At 39.3% G+C, this 18,591-nt stretch overlaps 1 protein-coding gene across 1 annotated transcript; it reads right to left on the bottom strand.

Moving 5' to 3' along the window:
- Positions 1 to 1,424: 1,424 nt before the first annotated feature.
- LOC149259035 (uncharacterized) lies at positions 1,425 to 3,649 on the bottom strand. The gene is made up of 4 exons (XM_089374548.1): positions 3,491 to 3,649; positions 2,430 to 2,646; positions 1,984 to 2,177; positions 1,425 to 1,835 (listed from the first exon to the last, which is right to left on the bottom strand). Exons 2-4 carry the CDS (start codon positions 2,508 to 2,510, stop codon positions 1,649 to 1,651), a joined length of 462 nt encoding a protein of 153 aa, XP_089230674.1. The 5' UTR covers positions 2,511 to 2,646; positions 3,491 to 3,649; the 3' UTR covers positions 1,425 to 1,648.
- Positions 3,650 to 18,591: the final 14,942 nt, after the last annotated feature.

Below are 18,591 nucleotides of genomic sequence, written 5' to 3'. Positions count from 1 at the left end.
ATTTCCTGTGTAGCAGCTGTGAGTGGTCGGAAGTGATTTAGTAAAGTCGAAGCAGTGAAAGAGGGGCAAGGATAGTAGACTGGAGGAGATTTTTTCCAGTTCCGGGGAGTGCAAGGCATAGAAGGCAGAGAGAGGTTCAGAGAGGCAGCACAGTGCTTCAGAGGGAGTCCGAAATTCTGTTGAGGAGCAGTCGAGATCTAGTGCCAGAAGTTGGGGTGTGAGACCAAAGGGCCAGAGGGTCAAGTTTCCAGCCAACAGAAGATCAAAGGAGGAGATGACACAATCCCTAGAGGTTGTGAGGCAGATCTGCATAGGCTGACGCAAAGGTTGCACAGACGCGGCATGGGGTTAGCCATCCAGAGTCTAGATCATATTCAGATCACCAGTGAGAGTGTGAGATTTTACTCACTTCCTCTTTGCCAGTTTATTCTCTGTATTAGATTGCCAGTTTGGGCATCTAATGATTTGTACTCAGATTACTACTACATAATAATAAAACCCTCAGCTTTTGCACCAGCTTTCCCACATTGGGATTTTTCCGGGGACGTTTGTCCAAAAACAACAGTGTAATTGTGTGTGTATTTATTTCTCTCCAGTGCAGCATTTAGTTTCCGCAATGTTTTAGTTTGTGTAGGCTGTAGTGTATGTATTTCGATATTTGTCTTAGAAAACTGCAAGTAATTTGTTCAAAGTAATTTAACAAATAGGATAAATATCATCAATTTGCTGCAGTAGGAATCGGGTCACCGATTTTTCAGAGAGTATGTATGCCTTTCTAGACTTAGCAGTCAAATCCCTTGTCCCACAAACAAAGGATCTCATACACCAATTTGGTGTTTGGCTTAGCCGTGACCTTAAAATTAGATTATATATATATATATATATATATATATATATATAAAAATGCCTATCTTATTTTGAAATGCTTAACCAACTTGAGGTTTATATATAGTTCATTGTTGTTAAATAATAATATGGCACATAATTATCTTTATTTTTAAGTACAAACAGAGACAAATGTTTATACAAAAACATTGATTCATCTAGACACCTATAAGATGAACTATGATGAATCTAACTTAATTAGTTACAATGAGTTTTTTTTTTTTTTTTTTAAATATATATAGAGTATTTAATATAATTGGATTATATATATATAGTGTTTCAAAAATATTTATTCCAATTCAGCTATTATCATTGATCCAATTTTTTGAAATTCTATTCGCATTTGAATCCCGACCCGTCAAATTACGTAGGGGGCCAGAACCTTCCTGTTTATTGCAAGAAGGAATTGAATTGCTCCACCTTTATCTCATAACCAAATTGTGACTTCTCATTTCAGAAAACGCTTCTTTCAAATACATTGATCAAAAGGATCACAATCCTTGGCATCTTTTCTAATGAAAGTGCCTATAGCTCTAAAACTGGGCCTTTAAGTTCAGTATTCAACAACCCACAGTAAGATTCTAAAGGAACTGTCAGTTGTTGAAACGCCAAAATATCTCATTCAGGGAGTCCTGCAACCTACGACTTATTACACAGTTAGATCCCCATTCGTAGAAAAATGGATCAGCCTTTATGTACCTAAAATATTATTCTTCGTAACCAACAAAATATTATGTACCTAAAAACTGTCAAGGAAAAAAAACTATGTTCCCATCATTTTGATCAAAAATGCATACTCGAAGGAAGTAGCTTTACAATGTTCATACCGACCACCTTCTCCAAAATGTCCCGAGTGCATGTTTGTCTTCAGAAGAATAGGCTGACAGCAATTTACAGGTATGTATTCACGCACTCTAGCAACCCACTTGGCAGCCTCGCACACCCCAACCCTGAATATCAAAGAAACAAATACGGAAGAGGTTAACTTAAAAGGAAACCTAAAAACTTGCAGAAACAAAATCATAACATTGAGGAATGATATATTCGCAAAAGACTATATTTGATGCTCATGTTATGTTAGGACGAGATGCAACATACCTTGTATCATGAAAAGATGCTGTTACCAACATTGCAGGATAACAAACTCCTTTCTGAACATTGTCATATTGGGAATAACTTTGAATAGTGGCAAAGTCATTGAAATTTTTTGGATCACCAAATTCTTCATAATCCAAAACTGTAAGTGGCAAGCTCGGATCCATTAATGTGTTACAAATATCTAGAAAAGGGACCTGCATGCAAGTTATGAATATGCGTTACTCCTCAAGCAGGATACTTAAGATTAAAATGCTATTACAGATACTATTGCTACTTGAACATCATTGATATATTTGGCATTATCAAGCATAACAAGCATGAAACGCAGTCAAACAAGCTCTATATCCCAGAACAGACTGTCTATCACACAATAATTTGTTACGAGAGAATGGTAAAGGTGTTTTCTATAGACGTTTACCAGCGTTTATCATATTTTAGGCACTGACCTTCAAAACTATAGTCCGAAATAAATCTGGACACATATTCACGGCTGCACCTATCAGAATTCCACCAGCACTAAAAGCCATGGCTCCCAGTAAATCCTTGTGGACATATCCTTCTTCCACTAGGTATTTGCTGCAAGCAATGAAATCATAAATGGAATTGGGCTTCTGCAAACCTCTCCCTGCACCATGCCATGACTTGCCTCCGCCACCTCCTCCTCTGTTGAACTCATGTTCATAATTAGTACCTTGGTTGTCAATAATGAGGAAAAAACAACAAAAGAAAACATCGATAAAACAAAAGAACAAAGAGTAGGAACCGCGTTAATGCCAGTTATTATTGCTGTTTCATCCTACTTTTCACTTTTAGCATAAATGAGATCATACATACCAAATAAAGCATCCTCAAAATAAGCTCTAAAAACATCAACTATTCCTAAAATATTTGTACTAGGCAAGTCAGTAAAATTACCACATGCATGTGACGTGATAACCTACTGTACCTGAAGGAGGACTACTGCTCCTTTCACAGTGGGCAAGAAGCGTTCTGTGACAAATGGAGAGAGCTAACCCTCCCCATCTTTGCAATTACACAGTTTATGAATCCTTCAGAATAGAACGGTATTAATGCCAGTCACATGTCTTATCCTAATTTGTCAATTTTAGCATATGAGATTTTATATACCAACTAACCCTCTGTCAAAATAAGCCCTAAAAATATCAATTGTACTTCACATAGTTGCGGACAAGTTGGGAAAATCAAACACAGATGGTGTAAAATTACCACATGCTTATTGTTAAAATATCCTAAAGCCAACTCTCTAAGCAAACAAATCAGATCTAGTTACTTACTGGAATTATTAACTTTTGCATGCAGCTGAAAAAGAGAAAAGCAATCACACACAGTGCACAAATATTTCTTCCCTTCCAGATCAGTTCATCATTCAAAATTATCTTCAAAACTTACAAGAGCTCCCTTATAGAAAAAAATGGCTTTGAGAAATTAATCAAACAAACAGCAAACCTGAAAATTATAGTTTGCGCAAAAATCGAGGCAGCCTAACCTTCAATCCGTATGGCTGTAAGGAATCTGTACAGATGGCTGTACAACCTGCTCTGCTGGGCTGTAAAGCTGCTCAATTCCTTGTTGCTGGTTGGCTGCCTTCTTGCTTAACTACTGCTGAAATCCTCACCAATCGCCGATAATCAGATTTCTAATTTTCTCCTTCACTCAGGTGATTTGTGAAATGAATGCTCCATGTATCTTTATCCCTTTCCCTCTCTTTCTTTGATAACTTTGACATGAGCCAAAAACTTGACTTTCAACAGTTGAGATCAAAGCATGAGATCAAAGGCTCTGTTTTAATTAAATTATCGAGTGACCCACTTTAGTCACTTTATTAATTAAAACTCACTTTAATAAAAATATCTTTACTTTTTTAATTTAATAAAGTGAACTGTTGTTGCACAAACTAGCAGGCCTAGTTTGTAGGCTAAAACTAGAGGGCACAACAACACTTTGGACTAAAGCCCACAATCACCACAGCCTAAGTCCCCATCTCTTCTTGGATTTTCACTGACAGGAGGAGTCCCAGTATGGAGGAAATCACTTAGGATGATAAGATCAATGATGAGGTCTATAGTGATTTTCAAGGCCCATTTAAGAAGAGGCTCAATATGAGACTCACTTGTGTTGGAAAATCAAAGCAGTTATATTAGGGTTTGATTCTCCTTTCTTGATAATTACTTGTGAGTGTGTTGGCTTCTTTTACTTATTCATTAACCATCAACCAATGTCATATTATGTGTGTATGAAGATCACAAAACAAGAGACACAAGATATAGGCACTATGCCAAGGAAAAACCCCCCTCGAGGGGAAAACCCAGTCAAAAAAATTATTCCTTTCTATAATATTCTTTGAGACTCTTCACCCTAGACAAAGACCAAACCTTCCCTTCACACCAAGTCAACCTCCCAAATCTTCGACCCTCCTTTCCAGCAACTTCAACTAGGCAACAACTTTCGATATCAGGCAACTTCCGGCATCAATGAAACTTGGGAGACTTCGATCTCCCAAACTCGGGCACAAAACAGAGAGAGAGAGGCACCAAAAGTTCGATGTTCTTCTTCTCCTTAGACCCACTTCATCCTACTTCGCACTTCTCCAACTACTCTTGAGATATCGAACTTGCTTGAGATGAGATGCTCCAAATGACTTCGACTTGCTTGTATTTATAGGCTCCATGTGAAGTCGAATTAGTGTCCTTAGGCTGACTTGATCTCTTCTAGGCCGACTTGGTGTGGAGGATACATAAATTATATTTGATCCAATAGTAAACCTTTTCACATGATTCAAATGCCCAAGAAGGGTCTCTTTGAATATATAATGACTGTATAAACTCAATAATAATCCTAGGAGTCCATAATGGGGACTTTGACTAATATAATGATGACCCAAGAATGAAACCCATGCTTTAAATTTTAATAAGTCATTGTTACAATAATAAAAATTCTTTTTTTTATTCTTTTGACAAATACATTTCATGATGACTCAAACACATTAAATGAAGAACGAACCTAGTTACAATTTCGAACACTCCCTCTTAATTAGGGAGGTATTCATCATATACAAATACAATGCAAGATCTCAAACTATATAAACAATGAAGAACTTTAGGCACCGCAATGCCATGGACTAGATTCCTGACCAGGTGTTGAGGCCTCGAAAATCGCTGCCACAACAAAGGGGAAACCGCCCGGTCCGGACCTTGAAAGCAGCTCCTTTTCCGTTTGGAATAGTGGCTCCGACTGGGGATAATGGGACCAGTTTCCCAATAATGGATAAAAGTGGGATGGACGAGTAACTTATGAGGTAGGATAGTGATAAGCGAATAACTAAAACTATCAGCAAAATATATAATCTAATAATCTAATCCCGGGACTTATCAATCTTTCAAAGTGTAGCGTTTGATAATCTGTGCTTTAAGGCAGGCATATAGATGACTCTAACACTAAAGCATAGATGTTTAAACCATTTAAGATTGCTCTGCATAATTAGTTATGCAGAGCGATAATAGCGAATTACTACACATTGTCATTCATATCATTGCTACATACATGATTAAAAGAAAGGCATATCACAAAACATCCAATAGTGGAATGAAATGAAGATTTACTGTTACAGCGCATGCATATATTCAACAATAGCAAAAGATAATAACACAACAATTCATATGAAAGGAAAGAGGACAGATGCAGATAAAAGTACCATGTAAGCTGCTCAACAATCCATTATATAAATCGCTATGTCGCAGTCCTTCCTTCAAACCAGAAAGCATTCCAAACAAGAGACAATAGTGCACAAATGCATAAAACAGCCTTCTCGTCAAATTAAGGACTATCGGTCGAGTTTCACAAAAGAATATAGGCTGAAGCACAGTAGTGCAAACTTCAGCCTTTAAGTCTATTACAAAATTTTACGACCCTTTCCAAAACAATGAAAGGGTCTATAAATACTAATCTAATCTAAATATCTAAGAAAAACTGAAAAAATATGAAATTGGCATCAATAAATATTTCTCCATCTTTCTTGGCAATCTGGCAGTCGGCAGCAATGCTTCATTCGGTGGGCTCTTTGCCTTTAAACCTCAACTGACATATCGCAAGCATGGGCTGTACTTCCGGTGGAGTGTTGAGACGCGACGTGAGCTGGGCATCATATGTGGCATCCTCAAAGTCGGGGATCAGGCACTTGAGAGCATCTGTTAAACACTTAAGAGCCGACCTTTGAGTGTGCGGCTTGATTAGAAAGTGCCAATATGCGTCGGAGGTTAAAGTATTTACTCCAGCGATTAACTTTCTCTTTTCCTCCAGTCCATGATAACTTGTTTGTTCAATCATGTTCGCCGTGGTTATGCTTCCAGGTGTACACTGAGAGGTCATGTTGGCCCAATAGAGTGTATTGTTGACCAAATCAATCATATTGTTGGCAATCATTTTACACCTTGAAGCTGCCCTTTCCGCTTTCATCATTTGAGTGTTCCATTCTGTGAAGAGTATGTCTTTGAATGGCTCATAGATCCTAGGCAATTTTGCTTCTTTCCCCACATCAGTATCTTGCCAATCAAGATATGAAGTTATGGTTTCTTCGGTCTGATCTAGCTCATTTCTGGCTTTTTCAATTTGCTGACATACTGCTGTAGATACTTCACATAATGGTTCAGCCTCAGTTAGTTGTTGGCATAAGAGTCTAACCTGAGAGATTAATGCATTATTTATTTGAGCTGCCTCTGCTCTGAAATCCTCGACTTTCTTGGTGCCCTTGATATCTTCGAGCTGTGCTAATAGTTGAGCGATTTGCTCATCTTTTGACTTCGTCATTTGCTCGTTTGCCGCTCTCAATTGTGCCAATGCCTCTGTTAACTCTTTCTGCTTCTGGATTGCGCTCTGGTCAATCTTCTGTTTTTCAGTCTGCAGTTGCTGGGTTAATACATTGTTTGCTTGTTGTTGTGCCAGCAACTGCTCTTCTACCTGTGCTGCCTTGTTTCGCGCTTCGGCTACTTCTGTTTGCAATGCACAAATTTCCTGGTCCTTAGTCTTTAACAAAAGACTTACCTCCGATGCTTTATCAATAGTCGCTGCAGAATAAGCTCCCGCATACTGCGATAGCTTGGTTAGATCATCGGAGGGGTCCAATTCTTCCTTCCAGACTACATTCCCCGTAACTGTATGCTCATGAAAGATGGAAGGTTGATCAAGCCTTCGTCTCTTCCTTGAGCGCTTAACAACCGCTTTGTGCCTAGGGCTGTAGAAAACGTCCAGGGGAGGAATATCTTCCACCTGGAGCACAATCTGATCGGAAGGGTCTTTGGTGATTACCTCGAGCTCCTTTGAAATGGGTGGGCCGCTGGTTCCGCTTAGAACCTGAGAAGAAGTGGTGTCCGGTGTGTCTTTGGAGCCTTCCTTTCCACTGATAATGGAATCGAATTGATTCCATTGTTTCAGCAATTCAGGATCTATGGAGGTCTGGGATTTACTCTTCTCCTTTTCTTGTTCCAACCTCTTTTGCTCCTCCAACTCTTTCTGTTGCTGTTCTTCTGACTCCTTTCTCTGTTTCTCTTCTTGCTCTCTTCTTTGCTTATCTGCTAATTCCTTTTTCTGCCCATCTGCCAGTTCTTTCCTTTGTTTTTCTTCTTCTTCTTTCTTCCGTTGTTCCTCCATCTGCTTCTGCTTTCTCTGTTCTTGTTCCTTCTGCTCTTTCTGCTGCTTATCCATTTGCTCCTTTCTCTGCTTCTCTGCCTGCTGCTTCTCTTGCCTTTCCTCCTGTTGTTTCTTTTGTTCTTTATTTATAACAGGAGGTTGGCTTGTCTGTTTCTGACCTGGCTCGCTTGAGGAGGATGCTGTGGTTAATGACAATAAATCTAGGGGCAGAGTTTGCAACCTCTGCTCCCTAAGTTTATTGAATTCGGTTAAATTTTCATCATTGTATCTCATCTTGGCAAGCTGCTTGGTTTGGCCTATTGAATCAGCAGCTACGAACAGGTCATCAAACTCGTCCTCTTGATGGTCAATCTTGGTCAATTTGGCCTGTTCTAGGGCATTGTAGGCAGTTTTATGTGGATCATAGAGTCTGGCTGGCATAGTGGGCAGGGATAAAGCTTGCATCTTTGTTGCCTCCTTTTCTGCATGCTGAATATTATGCAGAGTAAAAACACCCATCCTCAAGGGAAAAGAGGGCCAACCCCTCTTCTTCTCTTTCTTGAGAGTTTGAGTGACACTCTCGGCCATAATCTGGTAGGAGATCTCTCGGGCTAACAGTTTGTCTGGAACATATAGAGGGAGAACATGCGGTTTGGCTTGGCTTCCATAAACCCTAATATAGGTAAAATGCTCTTCTCCAAACCAATCTGCTACAGCTGGTAAGTCGAAGGAAGCGAGATAGGAGATTTTGGGAATAGGCCAATCAAAAATGGAGTAATGAATGGGAACCATAAAACCATTGCAAATTTGATACAAATGGTCCTTGTAAGAGGACTTCCACAATTTCCGATGATACAAATGAATGGGCAAAGGGTCTTGGGTGGTCCATCTCCAACCGAGGATGGGAAACTCAGAGTTAAAGCACAATGTATCCATAATGTAGGCGCTATAATAAAATGGAGGGATTTTCTTTTCGGTGACTACAGATTTAGCTCTAAAATCCCGAACAGCTATATTCAATTTATCAGAAAGAATGGTGGCCCAATCCATGATAAAACTATTAACAACTGCTTCCATTAGGGGAACCATTTCTATATCGAAATTGGCAGAATCATGTAATCCCCATAGCCTACACATCATAATTCCCGCATAGCAATAGGGAGAAGCCAAGGAATCGACGGAGTACTTACCCGAGCTTTCGTGCTTGTGTTTGGCCGGGTTCTGCCTCCAATCCCGAATGGGCTCGGATGGTACTTCATTTTCAGCTGCAAACTTCTCCACGAAGTCTTTGTTGTAGATTTTCTCTGGCTCGGGCAAATGATACATTTCCCTCAGGTGCTCTGGCTTGAACGACCCGAAAATCCTTCCGTCTCTTGTGTGGAACGTTTTGTCAACGATTGGAATTTCCTCAATTGCCCATCGCACTACATCAGTGTAGGGAAGGACTTGCTCTCTCGCCGCTATTCTGTGAAGAAAGGAATCAGCCAACTCTTTAAGAGTTGCATCGGACTTTTTGAGTGGGTCTGCAGTAGCCACTGTCCCTGAAACTTTTGGTTGCTCAGCTTCTAGCAAATTATATGTGCCCTGCCATGTAGTCTTGTTAAGACCAGTGCATGTAGTGTCTGAAACGAGGCCTTTCTTGCTATTTGCAGCAGCTTGACCTGCTACAGGTGGAACAGTAGAGCCCGTAGCCCTCTTGGATCTTTTCCCCATCATGCTTAAGCTTCTCTCAAAAGACGAATTCTACACAATTGCAAGAGAAATCGTAACATCATAATAACAATGATGCTACACAGCGGGATAGATATATCATTTGAAGCGTGCCAAGATTAATTTCCAAAAGTGGCTGCGGATCCAATTGCTGAGAGGATATTGCAGATGCAATTAATGGTGATTTGAGGTCTGCTACCCATTAAATGTGATGATTATACCGTTATCTGGGTGAATGACTCACTTAAGCGTGCAACAAATATTCTGGCAGTTAAACGCAGGTGTTCATTAGTCGAAGGGGTAAAATCTTTTAAATATACACGCATTACCTTATCCCTTGCATTAACGGCATTTTTGGGATTCGCGCTTTGTCAACCGGATATGAATATAAAATTAAAGCTTTAAGTGATGGCTTTTAAGAATGCCGATGAGCGATATCGCATCGCTTCGGGGAACAGGTGCTGCACAATTATCAGCAAATGATCGTGCCGACAGCCGATAAGCGATATCGCATCGGGCTAGCGCATGGAAACAGAAGTAGGCGCATATACAATGGTTTGGGGTTACCGATTCTGATATCGCATCGCATCGGGGGTAGGAACCGGGTGCCTCACCGAAGTACGTGGAATTATGCCGACGTCCGATAGCGATATCGCAATGGGTCGGGATTTAAATCATAAAGCGGTTTCGCATGAGGTATCGCCGATAGCCGATCGCCGATATCGCGTCACGTCGAGACATGAGTTATGTGCCGTTAGTGGTGTGCATGTTACATTGTCGATCACCGATAGTGATATCGCATCGGCGGAGACCAAAATGCCATTTGAATGCATCTCTCATGTTGTTGCGATATGCGATCTTGCGATCACTTTATCGCAATAACAAAAGATTATTTATTATTTGAAACATTAATATCCCAAAAAGGCTTAAATATATGAAAACTCATTCGATTATGCGGCCTTTTTTGAACATGCAAGCATTGATGCCAAATTTTTAAAAGGGACCCATTCCATATGTTAATTTTTTGAAAAATAAGAATGATATGAAATGGGGGGTTGTTGTAGGGCACAACAATTGGCGATTCGCTGGAAGAACCAGTTATCTCTGAAAGTAATGCAAACACTTAAGCTTTTCAAAACTAGAAACTCAATCAGAAGGGAAAACTTCTAATTTAACTGGATATTCGCGCGTTCTGAACCAAGTGAATTCTGTTAACTTCTTTCCTTTTGGTTTCGAGAAAAATAAATACATTCTAAGTCTTAAAATAGGCCTTTATTGGTTTATAATGATAAAACAAAAACTTTCCCAAATCAGCTTTTATAATTAACCCCTCTGTCATAGGTAGAGCCTCTGTTGCCAGCAAACGTTTATAGTCTCGACAGGGATACCTTTTAACCATAGTATTATTCACTTTTCCATTCACATAAGATTGTAGTTAACAGAATGAAACTAAAATATGTTCCCATATTTTATTTTTTATCTGTTTTTTCTTCTTTGTCATTGATAAGATAAAAAGCCAATGTCCTGGTTTGGTGGCCAGCTATTGACAATGCCATTCACTGGTAATAATTTAACTGAACAAGCCGGCTCGTGATGAGACCTCTTGTCTTGAAATTTCAAGCCATTACCCTATTATGATAGGCAGTATTGGTAATGTCAGTCAAACTACTTTCCTATGAACATGGTAAGCAGGCTTGTAATACGACCTCTTATCTTTAATCTTCTATATTTTAGAATTACACTCTGAGTAACCATAAACTTTAGTGAATGGGGTGAACAATTTTCTCCTTAAGAGCAAATGGATGACAGGTGAAGAGTTGAAGGTGCTTAAAATGGGTTAGTTTTCATCTTAAAATGAATGACCTTTGGAGACCAATTTTTTAAACCCGAGAATGATTTACAGAACTTTAACCTTTCGAGAAGAGTCTTCAAAACGTTAGGTGGCGATTTCAGAACAAACAGATATCTAATTCCCTAGAAATTATTCCTTTTGGTTGAGAGTTCTACTATCTAAAAGCAAATATTTGTATTATTTTGTGAGACAGCTTTTTCAAACCAAGCTAAAGGTCAATGGAGATACTCTACAGTTTTATTTCCTATCGATCCTACAAACTACACAAATCTACAAAGAGGAGAAGGGATCACCTTCTCAATTAAAGAATTTCTTCAAGACCAGGCCATTAACAGGGAGAGAATCTCTCAACCCTGATAAATCTTGCAATATAAAGGTTGAATGGCCTATCTTGTCACAGATCTGAAATGGTCCAAGCCACATTTTCTGAAATTTGGTATGCTTACCTTTATCTTCATGGGCCTTGTCCCATTTGAGAACTAAGTCACCAACTTGGAAGTGTTTGGAATCGGATGAGGTTAAGTCAAAGGATGCTTTGATCATTTGTTGATGTTTGGCGTGGGTGATTTTGGCTTTCTCCCTTTCTTCTTCTAATTTGAGAATATGGTCATGTCTAAGTTGAATAGAGGAAGAAGGAGTCTCTTCAATGTATTGTACTAGGGCTAAAGAGGGTAGAACAAGATTGGTAGGCAATACTGCTTCTTTGCCATATACTAGATTAAATGGGGAGGAACCTATAGAAGCCTTTTGTGTAACCCTATCATCCCATAATGCAAACACTAGAGATTTGTGCCAGTTTCTATGATTCTGTTCAACAGTTCGCTTAATGATTTTGATGAGATTTTTATTAGTAGATTCTGCTAAACCATTTCCCTGGGGATAATAATTAGCAGAATATTTCAACTTGAACCCCCTCTTAATAGCAAAATCATATATAGCATTTCCTGAGAAATAGGAAGCATTATCAAAAACGAGAGCGTTTGGGACACCAAACTTGGTAATGATGAATTGGTCTATGAACTCGATGATTGCCTCTGAATTTGCTGCCTTCAAAGGAATAGCCTCTACCCATTTGGTAAAATAATCGGTAGCAGTGAGGATATACCTGTGTTGTTTAGAAGATGGTGGAGTAATCTCTCCAATGATATCTAATCCCCATTGTTAAAATGGTTGTTCAATGTTGACAGGTTGTAGGGGGAAAGCTGATTTCCGTTGTCTTCCACTAGCAGTTTGGCAATTGAAGCATTTTCTTACGTATTCATGAGCATCTCGAAACAGAGTAGGCCAATAATATCCAGCATGAATAACTTTGTGGGTTGTTGTGTCTGCTCCAAAATGTCCTCCTGCTGGCCCATCATGTAGTTCCTGTAAAACCTTTTGAGCTTTAGGTTTCTCAAGACATCTTAACAGGATAGAATCATAGTTTTGTCTAAAAAGCACATCATCAATGAGAGTGAAATTCTTCGCTTTTAACCTAATGGCCCTTTTATTTTTGTAAGATAAATTTGGAGGAGCATAACCATTTTTCAAATAAAATATTAAATCTGCATATTGAGATTCGGAATCAGTGACACTTACCTGATTGATTGATTGAGTCTGATCCATGTCGCTTGATTCAGGAATGTTTGATGCTCCTGCCAATATCCTGCAAAAACCTTGGCCCCTAACAATCTTTGATGGCTTTATTTCTAGGTCATATTCTTGAAGTGTTGTGACCCAATTGGCTCTTCTTTCACCCAGTTCTTTTTGAATTAATAGTTGCCTTACCGCTGGGAAAGGGATTATAACTTTCGTGTGAGTTTTCAAAAGAAAGGGCCTGTAATGCTTAACTGCTTTGAACACAGCAAAGGCTTGTTTCTCCACATCGGAATAATTTAGTTCGGCACCCTGAAGATTTGAGCTAAAAAATGAAATGGGTGCTTCCAAGTTGTGAGCATTTGGCTGCGTGAGAACTGCAACATAGGATACATCGGACGCAATGGTATACAATGTAAAATGATTAGAAAAATTGGGAGTATTCAAGGCTGGGGCATTGATTATTGATTGCTTGATAACATCAAAAGCTTGCTTTTCTTCTAATCCCCACTTGAAGACTGAATTATTCTTGATCATTGTCTGAAGTGGTAATACAATTTGAGAGAAATCTGGAACAAATCGTTTGACAAAATTAATCTGACCCAAGAATGACTGCATCGATTTTTTATTGTGTGGGAAAGGGATTTCAGAAATTTCCTTAATTCGATCAGGATCAATATAGATGCCATTTTTGGATACTATAAAGCCTAAGAGTTTTCCTTGATCAAGAGCAAAGAAAGACTTCTTTGGGTTTAGAGAAATACCATATCTTTTGCATCGCTGAAAGATTTGATCTAAGTCATGCAAATGATTATATCTCTTTTTAGAATATACAGTGATATCGTCTAGGTAGACGACTACTGATCGATTAATCAACCCTTTGAAGGCTATATCCATGGCTCTCTGGAATGTCGCTCCTGCATTTATGAGTCCAAAAGGCATTTTCTGATATGCATACGTTCCCCATTTTGTTCTGAATGTAGTTTTAAGTTGGTCATCAGGATGAACCAAAACTTGGTTATATCCGGAGAATCCATCAAGAAAGGACATCAATTCAGAACCTGCTACTGATTGAAGAATTTGCTCCATAGTAGGTAACGGGAAATTATCTTTCAAGCTCACTTTATTGAGGTTCCTGAAATCAATACAGATTCGAATGTCGCCATTCTTCTTCCTGACTGGCACCATATTAGAGACCCAATTTGAATGTCGGACCGGAAAGATAATTTTGGCTTTCAAAAGCTTATTAAGCTCCGACTTTATCTGGCTCTCCAAATTTGGATGTATTTTTCTTAATTTTTGCTGAATTGGTTTCTGATCAGGAAGCATAGGGATGGTATGCTGGATAATAGATGTATCATATGTCTTTAGGTCATCATATTTCCAAGCAAAGACCTGTTTGTTTTTTCTCAATAGTTTAATAAACGCTTCCTTTTCTTCTTGGGAAAGTCCTATTCCTAAGTTGATGTTTTGAGGAGCATCGTCAGTGCCTAGATTTATTAATTCAAACCTAAGAGTGGAACTTTGAAGCTTTGCATTAATCACAGGTTTAAACCTGTCTTTGATATCATAAAGGTCTTCAAGCTTCACCACGGGTTTGGGAATTGAATTTTCTTGAGGCACTTGTTTCATCTGTAGATCGTGATCATCTTCCTCAATGACTTGATTGTCATAGGATTTTTCCGAAGTTAGAAACTGCAAGATATCTTCGTCATGGTTAAATACTCTCCAATTAGTGACATTGTCAGGAATTGAAGGCCTAAAAAGTAATTCTACAGAAAATCTATCAAGGCTGTAGTCTTCGGAAGGTAGAAGCTTAGAAGCTACATTGGCTAGTAGGTCGGCTGCTGAATTTTGTGACCTAGGAATGGAAGAAATGTTGAAGGCTGAAAAGTGTGAGGTAAGATCCTGTACTAGCGATTGATAATGCTTAAGGTGAGTCGAAAGGCAATGAATTGCATTTCTGACTTGTTTAACAATGATTTCCGAATCACCAAACACTTTTAGATATCGCACTTCAAGGCTGATCGCTTTATATAAACCCTGGACCAAAGCTTCATATTCGGCTGTGTTATTAGTACATTCAAATTCTAACCTACAAGACAGCATTATCTTTTCTCCTTGCGGGCTAACCAAAATGCAACCTGCTCCTGAGCCTTCACTGGACTTAGAGCCATCAAAATATAAAGACCAAAATAAAGGAGTATTAACAAAAATATCTACATTTTTCTCAGCATCATTAAAACATCTGGACTTATCAGTTTGTGAAAAATTTTCAATTTGAGATGTAAAATGATTGACTGAAAAAGGAGATGGTTGGGCAACAAAGTTGCCAAAGAATGATTCGGACGAATAGTTCCCCAAAATATTGTTGTTGAATGCCACAGGTTGGTTTTCTTGCTCAAATTCAGTAACTGTGTGGGTCATATGCTTTTCCCGATCGATCCTTATTTGATTCGGCTTTCCCTTGTAGGGAAGCCACATATGTGACCAATCTGTGGAAATATACCCATGCAGTTTTTCGGACCAATCTGTGCTTAAAATCAAACCATAAAATTCAGGTATGTCAGCAATTAAGATGTCAATCCTTTGAACAATTCTGGGGTCGGCTGACAACCTGATGGTTACAGAATTAATTTCTCCCACAACCTGCACCTTAGTCCTATCCAGCTGCACAATATGAATGGCAGACTTCTGGGGTTCAATATTCAGCTTAGAGCAAACTGAAGCTGGCATTATATTAGATGAGGCCCCTGAATCTATTAAACAGTTGTGCAGGTTTCTATTATAAATCTCATAAGTGAGCAGGAAGGGTGGAGTGTGAGAATTTGATTTATCTCCGATTAAAACTGAATCGGTAATTTCAACCATACCTGCAGGAGGCTGGCCTGAATCGTTGGCAGCTCTTGCACTGGGAAGGGGAATAGAGGGAACAGCATTTAATTCCTTGAGAAGTAGCTTTTGTTGATGTTTCAGTTTACTAAGTTCAAACATGGTTATATTTGCCTTAGTTTTCTTCATGTCATCAACAATGTTATATTCCATTGAATCAGATACCACTAGAGTCTTGGATGTTGAGGGAGAACTAGAAGTTGAAGGCTGATTTTGAGGAACTACTACAGGTGACTTTTTTGGGGGAACTTTTTCCTTTGTTGTAGTAGCGCCTGCGCTCCTCTTCTTTGAAGTTTCCTGGGCGGGTTCAGGAGTGCTTTTACTTCTCGTAGTAACCGGAAAGGCTTCTTCTTCATTCTCCATATCAGAGTTTGGGAGTATAAAATCCCACATTCCGTGGCATTCAGCTACTTCTTCATCATCATCGGTCTGTGAAGATGTTTCCTCTTCCTCTTCTTCTTGGTCTGAATCAGCGTTAGATATAACATTGGGCGGCTTTGATTCGGTTTTCTTAAAAGTTCTAAATGGCCTTTTGCTTGAGGTTTCGGCCACCTGCTTTTTAATCTCAACCATTTCGTTAGACATTGTTTTAAGGACCTTTTGTAAACCTTCCATGTCATACGGGTCCTTCGGGGTTTTCTTCTTGGAATCTTCTTTAAACGAGACTTTTTTAGCTTTTCTATCTTCCAAAGCAGCTTTCTTTTCTAGAGCATTAATGCGCTTTTCAACAGCAAGTGCCTCTCTCATATTTTCAGCTAAGGTAGGTTTGCCAGCCCTGTCTACAAAAATGGCTATGTTGGCAGGTAGGGCAGTGATATACCATTCGCTTCGGATTTGTTCACTTGGTTTAGAAGCGGTAGGGATTTTATTCAGTAGTTTATTAAATCTGGCATTAAACTCCTTTATTGGTTCCCTGTGCTCTATTCTCAAATTGGAGAGGTCATTTATTAAAGTTGCTAAGGACCTATCATCTCCATATTTGGTAAGAAACTGCTCTTGACATGTATTCCAACTGGTAATCGAACCAGAAGGTAAGGAAAAATACCAGGATCCTGCTGATCCTTGTAAAGTGTAAGGGAAAAGTCTTACAACAACATCTTGCTCTATCACTCCTTTTAGGTTAACTGCTAACATAAAGTTGTTGATGTGTTCTTCAGTCGGGGTCCCATCATCTGGATTGAATTTAGGCAGCCATTTTTCGGGATAATCGGGTAGATCATGCAAGGGTGCAGGCATATTGACTGCTCCTGGCGTGGTCCATGGATCTGCCATTATGATAGCAACAGTGGTTGAGACCACTGCTGGGATTCCGGATGTATGGGAAGGGATTAAAGATGAGGAGTGAATGGGTTGGGATATTGAGGCTTCTGATCCCTGGTGAACGACAATTTGTAATGGGGGAGTGGATGGTTGACCTCGCAGTGGAGAAAATGAAATGGAAGACGTGGATGAAAGCCCGTCACTATCAGATCCTTCAGTAATTTTCTTTGCCCTTTTCCTTTTAGGTAAAGGAAACTCAGTGGGTTCAATACCGAGTTTTTCGCTCTGAAGTCTGGTGAGAGGGTGAGTGAGGTTGAACTGCGAAGTCGCACTGCTTTCTGATACCTCAGATTTCTGTGGTGAAATCGAGAAGCTCTGAAGTTTATGGATTAGAGACTGAACTTCTGGTGATTCAAGACTTAATTGTTCTGTGGTATGATGGGTTTGAGCAGTGGTAGTTGATTCCTCTTCTTCTTGTTTGGGTACCGGTGAACCAGTATACGAATGGGAAGATCGAGGGGGTTCAGAGGGCGAAGTACTCTTGGAATGGCTTATAGGTTTGGACTTATGTTCCATTCACAGCTGAGGCCCTCCTTCTAGCGCCAATTTTGTTAAGGCCTCGAAAATCGCTGCCACAACAAAGGGGAAACCACCCGGTCCGGACCTTGAAAGCAGCTCCTTTTCCGTTTGGAATAGTGGCTCCGACTGGGGATAATGGGACCAGTTTCCCAATAATGGATAAAAGTGGGATGGACGAGTAACTTATGAGGTAGGATAGTGATAAGTGAATAACTAAAACTATCAGCAAAATATATAATCTAATAATCTAATCCCGGGACTTATCAATCTTTCAAAGTGTAGCGTTTGATAATCTGTGCTTTAAGGCAGGCATATAGATGACTCTAACACTAAAGCATAGATGTTTAAACCATTTAAGATTGCTCTGCATAATTAGTTATGCAGAGCGATAATAGTGAATTACTACACATTGTCATTCATATCATTGCTACATACATGATTAAAAGAAAGGCATATCACAAAACATCCAATAGTGGAATGAAATGAAGATTTACTGTTACAGCGCATGCATATATTCAACAATAGCAAAAGATAATAACACAGCAATTCATATGAAAGGAAAGAGGACAGATGCAGATAAAAGTACCATGTAAGCTGCTCAACAATCCATTATATAAATCGCTATGTCGCAGTCCTTCCTTCAAACCAGAAAGCATTCCAAACAAGAGACAATAGTGCACAAATGCATAAAACAGCCTTCTCGTCAAATTAAGGACTATCGGTCGAGTTTCACAAAAGAATATAGGCTGAAGCACAGTAGTGCAAACTTCAGCCTTTAAGTCTATTACAAAATTTTACGACCCTTTCCAAAACAATGAAAGGGTCTATAAATACTAATCTAATCTAAATATCTAAGAAAAACTGAAAAACTATGAAATTGGCATCAATAAATATTTCTCCATCTTTCTTGGCAATCTGGCAGTCGGCAGCAATGCTTCATTCGGTGGGCTCTTTGCCTTTAAACCTCAACTGACATATCGCAAGCATGGGCTGTACTTCCGGTGGAGTGTTGAGACGCGACGTGAGCTGGGCATCATATGTGGCATCCTGAAAGTCGGGGATCAGGCACTTGAGAGCATCTGTTAAACACTTAAGAG

This window comes from Pinus tabuliformis, chromosome 6, assembly GCF_031772625.1.
Source record: "Pinus tabuliformis cultivar Carrire ecotype Pingquan chromosome 6, CPIR1, whole genome shotgun sequence".
Taxonomy (NCBI): Eukaryota; Viridiplantae; Streptophyta; class Pinopsida; order Pinales; family Pinaceae; genus Pinus; species Pinus tabuliformis.
The sequence above is the reverse complement of the archived record's forward strand: the minus strand, read 5'-3'. Positions and strand labels throughout refer to the sequence as shown.

Bases quoted from the DNA above. Each gene is read 5' to 3' on its own strand.
- LOC149259035 (XM_089374548.1), bottom strand. From the start codon at position 2,510: ATGGCTTTTAGTGCTGGTGGAATTCTGATAGGTGCAGCCGTGAATATG. The intron at 2,178-2,429 runs GTCAGTGCCTAA...ACTTGCATGCAG, and splicing joins TTCGGACTATAGTTTTGAAG to GTCCCTTTTCTAGATATTTG. The intron at 1,836-1,983 runs GTATGTTGCATC...TTTGATATTCAG, and splicing joins GCATCTTTTCATGATACAAG to GGTTGGGGTGTGCGAGGCTG.